The 17,375-nt window shown below is 47.7% G+C and overlaps 1 protein-coding gene across 1 annotated transcript in view; it reads right to left on the bottom strand.

The window, feature by feature from the left end:
• Nucleotides 1–236: 236 nt before the first annotated feature.
• Nucleotides 237–17,375, bottom strand: part of LOC138515308 (tropomyosin-like) — a 38,809-nt gene continuing 21,670 nt past the window's right edge. The window contains exon 2 of the mRNA XM_069630212.1: nucleotides 237–511. Coding sequence (XP_069486313.1) covers nucleotides 237–511 — 275 coding nt within the window. The remainder of the gene's footprint in view (nucleotides 512–17,375) is intronic.

Consider the following 17,375-nt stretch of genomic DNA (forward strand, 5'->3'; position numbering starts at 1 on the left):
AAATATCTTGCGCGTTGCAAATTGGGGGTGTAATCAGGGTACATGACGATCTTAGCGTTGTTCCGTTTGATCTCACCTCCTTCCCTCGAGAATTTCAATATTGTCTCTCTGTCTCGGAAATTTAGAATCTTTGCGATCATCGGACATGGGTGCGATCCAGGTGGGGGGCTTTTTTGTAGGGATCTGTGGGCTCTCTCAACTGAGAATCCTTGTGAAAGTTTGCCGGGCCCGATTTCCTATAATATCAGGGATTCCACATATTCGGTCGGGTTGGTTCCTTCCATGTCCTCCCGAATTCCTAGTATACGTATGTTATTGCGGCGGGCCCTCCCCTCCGCCTCCTCCGATCTTGCTTCCAGTCTTGTGACCTGCGTTTCTAGTTCTTGGACCTTAGTTGTCAATTCCAAGGTGGTCTCCGTGGTTTCCTGTAGGTCTGCTTGCGCCGTGGACACTCTTTCAGTGAGGTTACGGGTATCTTGGCGCATTAGCTGCATGTCAGTTTTGACTTCATCTATTTTAGTATCAATAAATGTTCTGAGTGCAGCGATGGCCTGTAGTATCTGCCTGTCTTTGGGATCAACTTCAGGCGGGGGTTACTCTGTCTGAGTGGTGGTCTCATGGTGGGGTTGTTGCTTGGGTCTAGCTGCCGTGAAAGAGTCCATTATTGTTGTGGGTTTGGGCTTGTTCCTTGAGGAGGACATCTTGCAGTGTCTCCCTTGGGTCGCTTCTGCAGCATCCATTTGGTGCAGTGGTGTCGTATTGCTGTGAGAGCTGAGTTGTGTGGCCAGTCCTCTCGCCTGCTAAGGGAAGCGATCTCCAAGTTCTTAATTAGTTGTAGCTGTAAGGCAGATAGCGCCCTAGTGGGTCAGGAAAAGGGAGACTGGGTTCTGCTGCTAGGGTGGCAGGCACCTCAGGGGGGCGTTAATTCAGGCAGGCGGTTCAGAAGAGTGGCCTCATGTCCTTAAAGTCTGGAGTGTAGAGGGTTTTGGTGTTATGGTGGGTTCACCGCTGCCTTTTTGTTTTTTGTTTGTGTTTTGCGGAGGTTTATATCAGCCAGTGGTGCCCCTGATGTTCTCGTTGCCCGCCAGTGCAATCAGGCGTATTCCGGGGTTCCGAGCACCAGCCAGGGGTTAGGCGATCGCAGTTTGTCTCTGTGTGCTTTACCGGCGGGGCTGCCCCGCCTCCTTAGGGGTGTCTTCCCGAGCCTGCCGCCTCGAGGGCGACAGTTGAGTTAGAGGTGGGGGACTTTGGCCGCCCACCCGCACAGGTGCAGTGATGCAGTAGGGCGTGGGGCTAAGTCCTTCAGGGCCGCGGTGCGCGCGTTTTCTTATTCCGCGTCTGGATTGTGCCGCCCTGCTCCTCCCCACTCCTTCCAGCCAGGGTCCCCGGGTACCTGTAATCAGTGTCCACCCCCTGCAGCCGGGCCTCTCGGGTGCGTCGCCTTCTCCCGTTGCCCTCAGCCGCAGCTCAGCGTTCCGAAGGTCTGGGAGGCCTCCTTCTCTTTTTCGGCCACCGGGGGTCCATCACTCTCAGGTGCACAACACGTGGCACAGCGGTCTCCCCTCCAGCAGGCTGATCCCGGGCCTGCCAGTCAATAGGTTCTCGGCTTCAGTGGGGGTGGGGAATCAGATCCGGGGCCGCGTTCTGTGTAGCGTTAATCTGGCGAATTCTGGGCTCGCCTCCACTGGACCGCCGTAGGATGCACCCCTCAGTCCTCATGAGACTGGGAGCACCGCCAATCCTCTGGAGGCCGGGGGTACGGGCAACCGCTTGCTGAGCCTACTTCACTTCAGGCGCTCAGAGAGACCCTCAGCGCCATTTTGGAGGGCGCAGGGGGGCCTCTTGTGACGACTGCCACCACGGCTTCTTCGGTACGTTTTTCATCCGGAGGGGTTCCGGGTGGTGGGAAAAGGGTTCAGGCACCTTTGTTTGTTTGTGGCTGCTTCAGATTATTTCTCTGGCTGCCGCCGCAGGATCTGTTGCAGGATCGTAGACGGGAGCTCCGTAACTCACGTCTTTACTCCATGCGCGCTGGCCACGACCCCCCAGGACACATAGCCATGAGGGCCATACCATTGGAGCCAGAAATGTTCGCATATGGTATGCGTGTGCTTATGGCAGGATTGCCAGACCTTGCAGATAGAACCATGAGAATCCCTGATGAGTTTCTGTTCAGACCAAGAATACCTATGCATGAGGAGGAGGGACAAGTGTTTCCCTTATGATACATACTGCAGCAGTGCGAGGGAAAGTAGCATTGGTTGACGGATACGATGATGAAGGCAGACAATGGTGCTCGATCATCGCCATCGAAGAAGGGTATCGAGTGACTGACGTCACCGATGACGATCTGTTTGAAGAACAATCAGACACGGTAGAGACAAGGGTGGAAGTGAGTCTCGTATTTTGGGTAAAAATTATCAAATGAGAAGTGCCCCAGAGAATGATGTTAGCACTGGAACGCCCGGAATATTTTGATGAGGATATAGCTAAGGTACCAGTCTCAGTGTGGACTACAGGACCCTATGACGTAGGCCTCTTGAAGGGGGTGGGAGAAGTGAAATTAAACTAAAGCCAGGAGCAATTCTGCCGAGAGTCCAACAATACCCCGTGTCCAGAGAGGCAGACAAAGGGATTTTTAAGACAATCTCTGCGATGATGGACCAGGGCATCTTAGTGACGTCAGAATCACCATGTAATACGGCGGTTTATCCAGTCAAGAAACCAAAGGTGGGGTCTTGGCGTTTAATCCAGGATTTACGAGCATTAAACGATATTGTTGAAACCGAGTTCCCTTTAGTCCCTAATCCATCTACAATTCTATGTAATATACCGTCGAGGCAAAATATCTCACAGTGATTGACTTGAAAAATGCCTTTTTCTCAATCCCGTTGCACCGTGACTCACAAGATCTGATGTCATTCACGTTCAGACAAATGCATCTGAAAAGCACGAGGCTGCCACAGGGATACTGTGAGTCTCCGTCTATTTTCAACAGAGTCCTGCAGGTGGACCTAAGCAATATTGCATTAGAAAGTGTCGTCTTGCAGTATGTGGATGACATCCTAATCTGCAGTACCACAGAAGAGCAATGCAGGCACGCTTCTGTTCAGCTACTGACTATACTGACTGAGAATGGTTATAAGGTTGACAAGGAAAAGTTATAATATTGTAAACAGGAAGTGCTATACATAGGCCAGCTGATCTCTCATGAAGGAAAGAAGGTGACCCCAGAAAGGGCTAAAGCAATATTGAACACGGCTAAGCCACACACGGTAAAGCAAATGCAGAGCTTTCTAGGCCTGTGCAACTATGTTAGGGCATGGGTTTTCGATTACAGCTCTTATACCAAGTCTTTACTTCAGGCCCTAAGGAAGGCCCAGGTGACAAAGGAAAAGATTGAATGGTCTGAGGCGACGGAGAAAGGGTTTACTGAACTCAAGAGAGCGATTTGTACAGCTTCAGTTCTCGGAATTCCCAATTATGCAGAGGAATTTTACCTGTTTTCACATACAGATGGCAGCGTTATAATGGCAGTGCTCGCTCAAAGAACGTCTCTGGGGTACAAGCCCTTAGCATATTACAGCGGGAACCTGAACCTAGTTATGAAGGGTCACTTCCCATGCGAACAAAGTTTAGCTGCCGCAGCGTTCGCCTTAGACAAAGCGACAACCATTGTAATGGGATGTTCCATGACGTTATACGTCGAGCACTCATTATTTGCCATCTTAGAGAAACCAAAGGGCACAATGACATCTCAGAGAGCTTCTGTTTATGAAGTGATCATATGAAATCCATCGATTAAAAAAAATAGTCTGATGTAAGACAGTGAACCCAGCTATGTTTATAGCAGAGCCGGTCACTGAAGGAGAGCCGATACATGACTGCACGAATTATGAAGAATTCTATGATGAAATCCCCAGGGTAAAGGAAAATTCCTTGGTGAGAGAAGAGATCATCTTTATTGATGGTTCTTCAAGAATCGGCCAAAGTGATGGACAAAGATACACAGGCGTCGCTGTGATGAAACACACAGCGAATGGAGAATTTCGAGTACTTGTTGGTGCGAGAATACCATCTCATTACTCAGCACAGGCTGCAGAATTATTGGCATTGATACTCGCCATTGAGAATCACACAGACCAGGAAGTAACGGTGTACAGTGACTCCGCCTATGTGACGTCAACAGTGCACGCAGGATTAGCGCACTGGAAAAGGAGGGGCTACCTCCAAGCTGACGGCACGCCAGTGCAGCACGCAGCCTTATTGGGCAGGCTGATAAAGGCACTACAGCTCCCAGTGGGCATAGCGGTCGTGAAATGCACCACCCACACCAAGGGGACAGATTTTGTGTCACGCGGAAACCACGCAGCAGACACGGAAGCCAAGCGTATGGCATCCAAAAATGAGACGCTCATGGAAGTGGAAGTGGCGTGCAACCATGAAAGGATGATGGTAGCACGAACCACACCAGAAGCCTATAGCAATCTTGGGCAAACGCAACTAATGGAACTCCAAGGGGAGGCACCACAGGAAGAGAAAAACCTGTGGAGACATCGAGGGTGTTCTTTAAACCCCTTTGACAGCTTGTGGCGACAAGACAGCACTAGTAAACCAGTAATGCCTGTAGCTCTACTAAAAATAGCGTTGGAACAGTTGCACTACCCGACGCACATGACAAAGGAGAATCTAGCATCAACGCTCGCGGAAGACTGGTTTATACCGAATTTAGCTGAGCATGTTGCATTCTTTATGGTGAGCTGCATAATCTGCCAGCAATTCACTGCTGGGCACCCATTAATGTTATGAGAGGAGTCATCCCCAGGCCAAATGGGCCTTTTCAACACTTGCATGTCGATTACGTCGACATGATTCAAGTATGCAACGGGTACAGGTACTCAATTGTCGTGGTGTGACCATTCTCTAGATGGATAGAAGCAGGTCCATGTACACACCCAAACTCTACCTGTGCGGCCAAATTCCTTGTGAGGGAAGTGTTTCCTAGGTGGGGGGTGTGTGAAGTAATGAGATCAGATAATGGGGCTCATTTTGTAAATGCAGTCTTTGAGCAGATTAGCTTGCTGCTTGGTATAAAGCACAAGTTCTCGTCGGCCTATCATCCAGAAGGTAATGGGGTCTGTGAGAGGTTCAACGGCTTGTTAAAGGAAAGGATAGCCAAGTTGAAGCTCACTCTAAACAGGGGATGGTTGCACTGCCTTCCTCTGGCATTGTATGCTCTTCGGAACCAACCCGGCTCCGACCATCATCTTACGCCACACGAGATAGCCACAGGTAGACGAATGCGCACTCACCTGACACCCCGAGATAGAGCTAGATGTGATGTCCAGTCGACCAGGGAGATTCTGGGAACTGAAATGCAAAACTATCTGAACTGCATGACATCTTGTCTTACTGTAATTTCAGACCAGCTACAGCGACGACGAACAGGGTGCAAGGTAGTGCAGGACACAGAAAAAGACAATACGTCAGTCACAGCTCAGGGTCTACATACTACACTCGTCTTCCCTGGAGATAATGTTTTGGTGAGAAATGTCACAAGGAAAAAGTGGGATGAGCCAAGATTCAACGGACCATTCACAGTTGAAGACGTTACTCCATCTGCGGTCAAGTTACAAGGGAGAAGAGCATGGATCTTCCTGGGTGATGTCAAGCCATACGTTGGAGGAACCCCCTGCCTGCACCCCACCGCGAAGAAACGACAGACAATGGGGAAGAACCACAGCACGTGCAGACGAGATCTATGACGAGGAAGAAGGACGCATGACCTGCAAAGTAAAGACAAATAACCCTTTTGCAAGTTGTGGCTTAACCTGGACACTTCCTCTAAGCAAAAAAGGGGATAAGGACATAAAAAACAGACACTCTGTGCATCCTAGTTGCAGGGTGAAGAAGAACATTGCGCATATAGGCCACAAAACATTTGGTGGTGCGAACCTTTTAACCAAGTCACACTTAAGCATTGATGATGAAAGGACTATAACAAACCTTTGATCAAAGATACTTAAATTGTAAACAGATACTACAGTATCCCGATTCACCCAGAACCAAGACTTTGTTTGACAGCACTTATGGTGTTCCACAGTAGAGATATCACAAAGGACGTGGTGACGTACTTCCACTTAGTGTTAAGATCCTACCCGTCATTGGTAGGGAGGCTCACCAGTGTCACAGACTTTCTTCAAGATCCTGACAACGAAAAAATAATCAGACACCTGCTTATTGTCATTGCGGAAGCATTCATCGTACTCCCGGAGTACAGTGAGGAGGACATAAATGCTTCCACCACAGGCGATACTAGATGAACTCACCAATACACTTTTCTTTTGCATAATCGAAGAGTGCCCAACTATTGTCGGAAGAACAACGGATACATTGACCTTTCTTCGAGATCCAGCAATCACTGAACATTTGAGTCATCTGTTAAATATAATTTGCATTTTGGTCGCACTCCACGTGACCGGACAGTGCAAACATTGTTCACGTCAAGGGAAGAACACATAATCCTGAATCTCAACAAAGACTTGACGAATGTCCCTATCACTAGAAGACAGCAGATTAGTGCACAATGTCCTTTTTTGCATAGTTCCTGGCTTTCCGGAATTAGTGGGGAGACCTATCGAAGTTGACGTCCTCACATTCATCCAAGATACAGCTAATATCACACAATTGGGAATGCTCTTGCATGGAATAAGCCTCCAAGTGGAACTCTCAAATCATCAGAGAGATTATCTGAGGAGATTCTGAAGAAGAGTTCCACCGAGGGGCAGATCGAGGGAGCAGAGTCAAGAACCTTATTTGTTATAATTTTTCTCTATTTCTTCATACTGGCCAGTGTCCAACATGTCCTCAGGACTGAAAGAGATTAAAGGAGTGAACTGGGAACTCACACATTTTGAAGATGCACAGTAAAAGTGTCTCATCGAAAAGTAGTATTTTAATCTATTTTTCCCATAGTTTAGCAAAGGAACTGTATCCTGTATAAAGAGACAATTACCTCCCGCAAGAGGGAGGACACTTGTGAAGCACTTGACACTTTTGACACAAAACTCGGAGAGCGATAGTGAGTGGGGGAACAATAACCTCGACATTTGGCGAATGATCGAGATGTTGGCCCAGAGCAGTAACCTTGTCCTTCCACAAGTAGAGGGGCACCCTTGCTTCTCTGGAAGAAAATGCTGTAGCCTCACATATCGAACTATAATGTACTTATGCATTATTTTACTGTCATTGACGATCAAAACTGCATTTTATATTGGTGCACGAAGCGTTTCAATTTCAGTGCACCCACCTGATGATGTACGCATGAAACCCCAAAAGCACCCAGACCTTATATAGCCAGTCCCGAGAAAATCTGATGGTAAAGTAAATGAACTGGAAATTAATGTAATTAGCAGTGATACACACACACTTGAGGTAATGAATGAAGAGAAAAACTGGAGACAGGGTCAGCACGAGATGAATGAAAACAGAGCACTAACATCTACAAGCACACACACTTAAAGGAATGGTTCGCCCAAACATTTTTATTGCCCAAAAAGATGGGCAATAATAAAACAAATATACTCACACTTTTTTTTTAAGTTCCTATGTAAAATTTTGAGCAATTCAAGCTCAAAAATTGAAAAAGCAAGCACATGAGCGCATCCATTTTGTGAAATGGATGCCCGCCTGTGCTGGCTTTTGCGGCACTAATGAAGGAACATCCAGCCAGCTGTAGTAAACTAAAGCTACCACTGGGTGGCTTTTCCTTCATTGGTGCCGGGACTCGGAGGACGCGGACTGGAGACTACAGGCAGAAAAGCCCGAGAGCCCCAAATGGGAAAGCAGATTTAGGCAGAAACACAACGCGGTTGTGTTTTTAAAGCTGCAGTTTTATTTCTAAGTTTTCCGGGCTCCACCAGTCCGGAAAACTTAGAAAAAAAAACGCAGCTAGTGCTTATTTTAAAAAAATAAATAAATAGCACTTACCGAGATTCAGCTGCAGCTTTTCTGCTTGTAGTCTCCGGTCCGCGTCCTCCGAGTCCCGGCACCAATGAAGGAAAAGCCATCCAGTGGTAGCTTTTGTTTACTACAGCTGGCTGGCTTTTCCTTCATTAGTGCTGCAAAAGCAAAAGCCAGCACAGGCGGGCATCCATTTCACAAAATGGATGCACCCATGTGCTTGCTTTTCCAATTTTTTAGCTTTAATTGCTCAAAATTTAACATAGGAATTTTTTTTAAAAAGTGCGAGTATATTTGTTTTATTATTGCCCATCTTTTTGGCCGATAACATTTTTTGGGCGAACCATTCCTTTGATGCACACGAACCAGGCCAGATGGCAAGAAACCACAGAACCTCAAACGAAATCAGCAGAGAAGACGAGACTGCCTACAGAAAGAACATTTACAGGAGATAGTGAGAAAAAATTAGAAGAATTAAGCGGAGAGCAGACAGAAGCAGTCCTGTCAGAAGCCCTAAAGAAAACAGAAGCGGCCGCAGAAAGACTCTCCGCAAGGGCACAAATGTTAGTAGACCTTCTATTTCCACACCTGAGCAGAGCAAGAAAACCACAAGAGGAACTGAAGAACAGAACAACAAACTGTATTACCCAGCACACATATTCCAACAAAAGGGACAAGTACCAGGCCTACAATACAACCATATACCGGACCAGTGCTAGGCTGGTTTGCATGGGCACTTGCACGCAGCAGAGAAAAAATGCACGAGGACCAGGAAAGAGCTGCCAGACTCTTGTGCACTCAAATGGCGCAGATGAAGAAGCTTGCACCATGGACCAGAATACCTGAGAACCTTCCCGCAAAGAAAAGCCATACAGATGCATTTAGGGATGTAGTGTAGTCACAATAGTGAATGTCCACGTTCCAGCACTAGTGATCCCGAAAGGTGACCTGAATATTGACAGTTTCCCGAAAGCAGATGCTCACCTGAGGAAGAGGAGATCTGTGGAACTGACAACTAGAGTGAAGAAAGAAAATTATTTCTCTGCCAAATCAGAAGAAGCATTTCATACAATCCCATATGAGCACAGGCTATTCAGCTTCACCTCATCAGTGTTCGCGACAATCCTCATGCCAAGATTCGAAGTTGGAGCAAATACCAAATGGTTGCAGATAACCAGATGGGAATTACTGCAAACCATCAACTCGACAATAAAAGGATTCAACGCAATCAAGGAAGAGTTAAGAGCAATCCGACTGATGACTCTCCAGAACAGATATGTACTTGACATGATCACAGCTATGGATGGAGGTGTTTGAGCAAAAATCGGAGAATCATGTTGCACATTTATACCTTCTCACGATGAAGAAAACGGAACTTTAACAGAAGCCATAGGTATGCTGACAAACCTACAGAACCAGATGATCAATGAAACTGACGAAGTTGATGATGACAGCTGGTTTGGATCACTGTTTTCATGGGTTCCACAATGGATGGCAGACGCATTCAAGTTCCTAGGAGCCCTGCTAGTAATGATATTACTAGGATTTTGTGTCATCAAGATAATAATTTCGCAATGCCAGAAAACTGCGAAGAAATCCATAGGGATGAACATCATGATTGATGTCAAATCAGGATGGAAGCCCAGAGATTTAACTGATGATGAAATAAGAGACTTTGTGAAGGCAAGGGAACATACACCAGAAGGTACGAAGTTTCTTTATTCCAGGAAACACAGAAATTATGAAGGAAAATGGATCTATTGCAGCCCAAATGGACAATGCCAGCTAATGACATGGAACAAGGATGAACATGTAAAGACAGCAGGAAGCCTGAAAGGAGTGATACAAATATGGACTCCAAAGAGACACTCCTTCACACCATCATGTACAAACCCAGAATACGAAGAAGAAATGGATACAGAAGAACCAAGTAAGACGAATCCAAAGGAGGAAGCGGAAGTGGTCGATAAACCCACCAGAGGGGGGAGTGTAGAGGAGGTCCCAAATATGGCCTGCACTCCAGCCACCCATTTTTAAGTACCAGGAACGTTCACACCGAGATATGTGACAGATGATGAACAAATAAACCAGCCGAGAGCCGCGTTAGGACTCTGCCCAGTGCCCATCAGAAGAGCAACACCTATTGAAGTGCCAATAACCAGAAAACCATGGACAGTAAGGTATCCATTGAGACGAGCCTACCAGCAAATGACACGAAATAAAGATTGCTTAAACACTGTCCCAGAAGAAACTCAAAAGGCCTTTATTGAAGACGAATGGTGAAGACACAAGGGCCCGGACAGACTCACAGATGAACGAACGACAACCAGAAGATGACACACAAAGACGAAATATTATGAATAAGGATATCATGAACTTAGAAGGAAGCACGATGTTGAAACATATAGAAACTTAAAATGTCAAGCAGGATGAAAATATTCAACCAGCTAACATCTGTACATATGCTTGTAACTCAATAAGCTAAGAAAACAGTGAGGCTTGTTATGCTTAGTAGAAGAATAGAGCGGCAAGCGCCAACAATATATCTACCTCAACGAAGCACACTATATAAGTGCGAGTCCACTTTATACAAAAGCAGAATTAACCCAGGTTACTAAGGTTCAAACAGGACAGAACTCATATTCCAGCTAATACAAGAGGAAGACAGCGGAATCAAAACTCAGCAAAGAGCATTCCATGCCTGGGAAATCGAGGTCAAATCAAGAGAGGGAGGCGGACAGCAACTTCTGAGAATCGAAACTTAAGAGCAGAGGAGCCTGCCCTGTGAAGGTCGAGTTAAGGAGGCCCAGGCAGGTGGCAGGCCGAAAGGAGAATTAAATGCACAAATAGAAGAAAAACAAAGCCGATCCACGGTGTACTAACACGTGACCAGCCAAGCGCCAAGAGGCACCAACGTTTGATTTCACCCAAAACAGGAGATACCATAACTTTTACTTACAAGAAGCTACAGTTTCAAGGCCGAACACAGCCAACTAATTGACACATAGCCATTCGAGCACTGATTGATGGAAGGGAGGCTGGGTGAATCTTGGGGCATCCTGCACCTGGTTGACCATTCTGCATGCTGCTAATTAAAGTGGAGATTTTTGCTTGGGGTATAGCCAATCCAATCACAATGGACCAAATAATCTAGGGTCCTATAGCTAGTAGAACCAATGAGACGTCATACTTCTAGTGACGTCTACATGTGTAATGTTAGAGGGAAGGGCGTTGGAGGCCCTCCTGATAAGGGTTAACCAATCCTCACACTCCGTTACCATATACAGATATAGCACCTATACTTAAGTTACCTTTTCCAACCAATAGAATTGCATAACAAACTTATGAGTGTTGCACATCAATGATGACGAATTTTGGGTATAACTGTTACTGTTTGAATGAAGATTGTTGAGAGTTGAAGTGAGACGGGCGCATCACTGTTAATTTGCATGTTTCCCCGTTTTTTGTACTTGTCATTAAACGGACTCCCCTTCGCCAAACCATTGAGTTGTTCTTATTGATTGGTGTTGGAGTAAGAAATCCTGCAAGCCTTCCACCTCAAGGTGCAGCTATCTTGTCTTAAAGTACTCGAGGGCGAGCTCTGACTCTATGGGCCGGTCAGGGGTCACTCCCTCTCCTGCACAAGAGGTGAGTGCCGCAGACCGCAGAGTGAAGGTGGGCCCCGTCAATGAATGCCTCGAAAGAAAACTGAAGCCTCCCGGCGAAAAGGGGAGAAGAAACAGCATCAGCCAGAGAGAAGGACATTTGGAAGAGGCTCAGCAGCCTCTGCCGCATGTGGAAGGAGAGCGCGATGCCGGCGATAAATAAAGAAATCTCCCAGCGGAGAGCTGGTGTTATGTGTGGCCCAGCCCCAGTCCAGCCAGAATGGGGGTTATGGTGCCGGCAGGCCCTGAGTGTTCCCGGGCTCGCCGGCAGTGATGGCAATGCAGCGCTCCATGTGGGCGCAAAGGAATGAAAAAAAATGCAAACGGACCCTTCTGCAGATCCATGCAGCGTCCCGGGTCAGAGCAGCTAAAATAAAAGGAAAGGATGCTGCGCTCCGGGTCGCAGCAGTGAATGATAGGTAACCCTGCATGGCAGCATTATGAAAACATAACAGCGAGAGGTCCCTGCTGCTCAATTGTGATCCCAGGACTCTGGCAGGGAATGATGTAGGGCACCACGTCAGTGCAGATTAAAAAGAATGCACATGGCTTCCTGGCAATCCTGGACCAACAAGACGGTGAGTGGCTATATCCCTCAAGCGTCAACCTTCGATTACGGCTTTAACGCGGGCAACCCAGAGGTGCGAGTTATAAAGGCTCCAAGTCCGAGCAATGTGAGGAAAGTTCCATTGGTCTCTGCAGATCCCGGGCCCCTCTGGTAGTGAATTGGACAGCGCTCCATTTCGCAGCTCAAAACATGGAAGCCCGTTGCCCTCTAGAGAACCCAGGCCAATGGCAGTGTGTAAGAAATGCTCCATGATTGGAGCTACGGAAAGGAAAAATGCAGTGATCCCATATGGGTGAAGCAATGATGGGAAGGAAAAGGTGCCACCTCTGCGCTCCATGTCCATCGCGTTCAAAAGGGGAGGTGGGTGAACGCCTCGTGGAGCGTTTGGGAAAAAAGAAGGTAAAGAGCAGCAGTGAGCATTGCAGCTCTTATGAGTACTTGTGCACCCTCATATGCCAACAGTACTCCTGCCAGGGGCAGCGGAATAAGGAATGGGTGGCCTCAGACACCCTGCCACCAGTGTCATCTTGCCCACCTCACCATCCATGGACTGGGCTGATGTAGCCCGTGGTGCCCCATGTTTGGCTTTGCCGGCCCTTGAACTGTGAAATGAACTGTCCTGAACGGATACTAATGTAAGTTGTGCTGGTCTCCTGCAGCCCCTGAAGTGCTTAAAATGGACTCATTAGCCATCCATATAAATGCTGGGAGTCTGTAGGCGCTGGGCATGCTTAAAGTGGCCCCAGCTAAAATGTTGTGTGAAGCTGGGCTCCTGAATGTTGGGGGCATGCTATTAATGGTACGAGAAGCTAACAATGGTGTTATTCAGTGGGCTAAGTTCCAATCACCCAGTTGAATAAAGGTTTCTTTTTCTATGTGGAATTTCCATCGTGTGACCAGCAGTTCACCAACCCCGACTGTCACTCGACAATGTGTACCAACGCTTAGTATATGTTTTATGATTGATACTACCAAAGTATGCTTGTAAATAGTGATTGGCCCAACCTGAGTTCTAATGTGCACCCGGATTCCAAGAGTTACTGTTTGTGACTGTTAATTGATTTGATGTCTAGTGATGCTTCCCATTTGTTTGTTCATTATGGAAAAGGAGGAGTGTGGTGTGCCATCCCTTTTAGAGAACGAGTCCCTCCCAGGGCTCGTGCTAATGTCACATGTCTGTGACCATGTGACTTACTGAATAAAAGGGATGAGCCATTTCCGGCTCGTCAGTCGATACCAACTGACTCATGACTGTGGCTGGTCCTTTCACAGCACGAAGCTGGCGCTGCGCAGCAGGCAGATGCCCTGCCTGCAGGTTCCTCCACCATGACAGTGCCCCTGCTGGGCAACACTTTCCCTGCCCACTGGGCAACTCTGCAGCTGTGCTCCGGAGCCCCTGCTGGGCAACTCCGGCTCCGACGGCCTGGGTGCCCCAAGGCCATGGTCTGGGTACATGTGATCACAGCCCATCAGGGTGACCCCCTGCACCTGTGTGCAGTGGATGCCCCCACCAACTCACGGGCTGGCGTGTTTGCCCGTGAGCCAGCCCGACATGTCCACCTGAGGTGATCCAGCTGGGTCCCCAAGCAATGGAAACCTGAGACCAGGGTATAACACTTTGCACACACAGCATACGACGTGACTCCTCTAGTTACTGCAATGCTCAGTTTAATGCCTTTGCGTGGCGGTATTGGAACAGCAGGCCCTGTTATCGGACAATGGTAGGACTTGACATCCCCTTGTAACTTGAAACAATATGTCACGATCAGTTCATTTCTTCAGTCAGTCGAGTGCAACTTAAAACAATATGGCGTAATCTTCGAATGTCACGTGCCGCTTTTTTCGGGGGAATGGCTAAGGTTTGATGGGTTGGTGTAGCCATTGCAAGCACTCGTTGAGCAAGGTTCATGCTGTCTCAGCATCTTCACCAACTGACGTGTCATTGTTTGCAAACTTAGGGAATTGCAAAGAGTTGTTATTACCTTGTCTGTTCTTCAGGCCACGATCCTGGATCCTTTTACATGGGGACAATCTGTGTTGTGATCATGCCCGCAAACATATGTAGCCATGAGGGGTGTTTTTGTAATCTTGTAGTAGCGAGCAAAGTCCTTGGACTAGCAGTCTGCAAGTCTGTGTGACTTTCCTGATGTTTCCCATGAACCTTTCTACCAGGCCATTCGTCTGAGGCCAAAGAGGTGTGATTTTTCAATTCTTGAATTTCAGCACATACCTTGAATTTGGTCCCATTGGAATGGATGGCCATTGTCAGACTTGACAATTCGTGGGACTGCATAGACTGAGATGATTTGTCTACAGCATATATGACCGAAGCAGCAGCTGCAGACCATCTAGTGTGTCTCAGGCTAACATAACTACTAACCTATCATGTCCGTAAAAAGGCTCCTGCCCAGCGGGGTCCTTGAAGACAATGGCAATTTTCAAGATGTTTGTTGGGAAATGCAACATTTGTGTTGGTGCTGGGTTCTGATGTGCTCTAGTGCTTTAACAGATATGACCCTGTTGATTCCACCATCTTGCCCATGGTAGGAACCAAAACATTTTGCAGTGGAAGGACTGGTGGATGGGCTCAAGACAGGATGCCTGGAGAAGAAATCAGCGGGAGTTTGTTCCAGTCCCAGCTTGTGAAGAATCTTGAAACAGTAGATTCAGAGGCTGAGACCCCATCTTTCAGTGTGAGATGGAATCTTGGCGCAAGATTTGCACATACAGTGAACAATGCCTAATGTTTAGTTATGATGGTGAAGACTTTGAACAGATCCCCTTGAGAGGTTCCCCAAAGGGTCAAGATCTCTTGAAGGACTTCCTCTTGATCTAGTTCCCACTCGTGGGAGACTATGCTCTGCCTGCTCAGAGCGTCCGCTGCCGTGTTCTCTTTTCAGGCTAGGTGAACTGCTGATAGGGAGATTCCTTCTTGAATTGCCCAGTACCAGAGCTGCATTGCATCTCTGCACAGTGCTAGTGACCTTACACCTCCTCTCTTATTGAGGTAGTACATGGCCACTGTGTTGTCCATCATTATCAGGAGATTCTTTCCCTGCACAGAGGGTAGAAAGGCCTTCAGTGCAAGTCTTATTGCCCTCAGCTCCAAAAGATTGATGTGTAGTTTGGACTCCGATAGAGACCAATGACCGCTGATTGTCAGATTGTTGGTGTGGGCTCCCCACCCTGTGAGTGAGGCATCCGTCACTACTGTTATCTCCGGCCATGGTTGCCAAAAATGGTTCAGAATATTGTCCTCGCAGGCCCACCACAGAAGATCCTGTGCAACCTTGCTTGGAACCTGAAGTAGGTCTGACATGTTGCCAGAGAACTGAGACCATTGTGTCCTGAGAGCCCATTGAAGGGATCTCATTCTCAGTCGAGCCTCTGGCACCAGAAAAATACAGGATGCCATGAGGCCGAGCAACCTCAAAAAGTCGAAGGCCGGGAGATGCTGGGTACTCTGAAACTTGGAGACCATCTGCAGAATGTCTTGAGCCCTCACTTCAGTTGGTGAGCTCTTTCCCAAGGATGTATCCAGTACAGCTCCAATGAATTGGAGCTTTTGGGATGGTGTCATATATGACTTATTGTAATTGAGGGAGAAGCCCAGTCTGTAAAGAGTATGGCAGGTGACGTTGAGATGATCCAGGACTTGTTCGGGAGAACGCACACTGATTAGCCAATCGTCCAGGTAGGGGTAGATGTGAATCGCCCCTCTCCTGACACTTGTTGCCAACACCGCCATCAGTTTGGTGAAAACCTTCGGGGCAGAGGCCAACCCTAATGGCAGAACTCGAAACTGATAAGGAGAACTGCCAATGGCGAACCTCAGGTACTTTCTGTGCTTTAGATGGATTGGCACATGAAAATAAGCATCCTGAAGGTCCAATGGCACCATCCAGTCCTGGAGTTGGAGGGCCCGAGGTATCTGAGAAAATGTGACCATCTTGAACTTGTCCTTCCGGAGGAACCTTTACAAGTATCTCAAGTCCAAGGTGGGTCTCAGTCCTCCATCCTTCTTGGGGATCAGGAAATATGGAGAATACCATCCTTTGCTCCTCTCCGCTACAGGTACCGGTTCTATAGCACCTTTTTCTAGCAGGGTCAAGATTTCCTGCACAAGGAACAGATCTGGAACCTTCAAAGAATGGCTCCCGGGTGGATAGTTCTGAGGTCTCTGAATGAAGGGAAGGCAGTAACCTTGGGCTATGGTTTCTAATGCCCAAACATCTGAAGTAATGGCTCGCCATCCTGTCAGATGCTGAGACAGTCTGCCTCCCACTGGGGTGTCGTGACTCAAGACCCCAGAGAGGTTTTGGGGCAGCTGAAGCAGTGGCTGTTTGTAAAGATACCCCTGCTTGAGTGGGCTTTGCACCTCTCCCTCGTCCACCACAAGGGAATCTTCTTTGGCCTCTTTGACCAGCTATCCCTCTCGCTCTTCCAACTGAGGAGTAGAAGCGAAAGGATCTACCCCTCCAAGACGGTCCACTGGGATGAAAAGGCTGAGGCTGCCTAGTAGTGGCACTGAAAGATTTGGACGCCACCATCGAGGTCTGCCGCTTCTCAAGGCTTTTGTCAGCCTTGCTGCCATAAAAATGAGACCCATCAAAAGGCATGTTAAGGAGTCTAGACTGCACGTCCGGTGCAAATCCAGACTTGCTTTCCAACCGAAATTTATGAATTACGGTGCTTGCCGCCATGCCTCTGCTGATGCTGTCAGCAGAATCCAGACTCGACTGAAGAGACTTGCACATGGCTTCCTTGCCATCCTTAACAATGGCTAAGAAACCGTCTCTTTCCTCCGCTTTGGGAATATGCTCAGCCACCATAGAAATGCAGTAGAGTGTATGAAAACTTTGCCAAGGCACATGTGGAGTTGGCGGATTTAAGAGCCATGCTCCCAGCAGAAAATACCTTTATGGACCAAGCATCTACCCTTTTGTCATCCCTATCCGATGGGATGGTTGGATAGGCTTCCTGTTTTAAGGTAGCGGTTGCCGGCTGCACCACCAGACCAGACTTTCTGGGGTAGGGTGTTTCGATAAGTAGCTGGGGTCGCTACTTGATGGACAGTATTTTCTTGTCAAGTTCTTATTCTCTGCCGGACTTGACTCCTGTGCTACCCAATTGGCCCTTACTCTCTTCTGAAGAGCAATGTGGAAAGGTAAAATGGGATC

The sequence above is a fragment of the Ambystoma mexicanum genome, chromosome 6q (genome assembly GCF_040938575.1).
Source record: "Ambystoma mexicanum isolate Mex_15411 chromosome 6q, UKY_AmexF1_1, whole genome shotgun sequence".
NCBI classification, from domain to species: Eukaryota; Metazoa; Chordata; class Amphibia; order Caudata; family Ambystomatidae; genus Ambystoma; species Ambystoma mexicanum.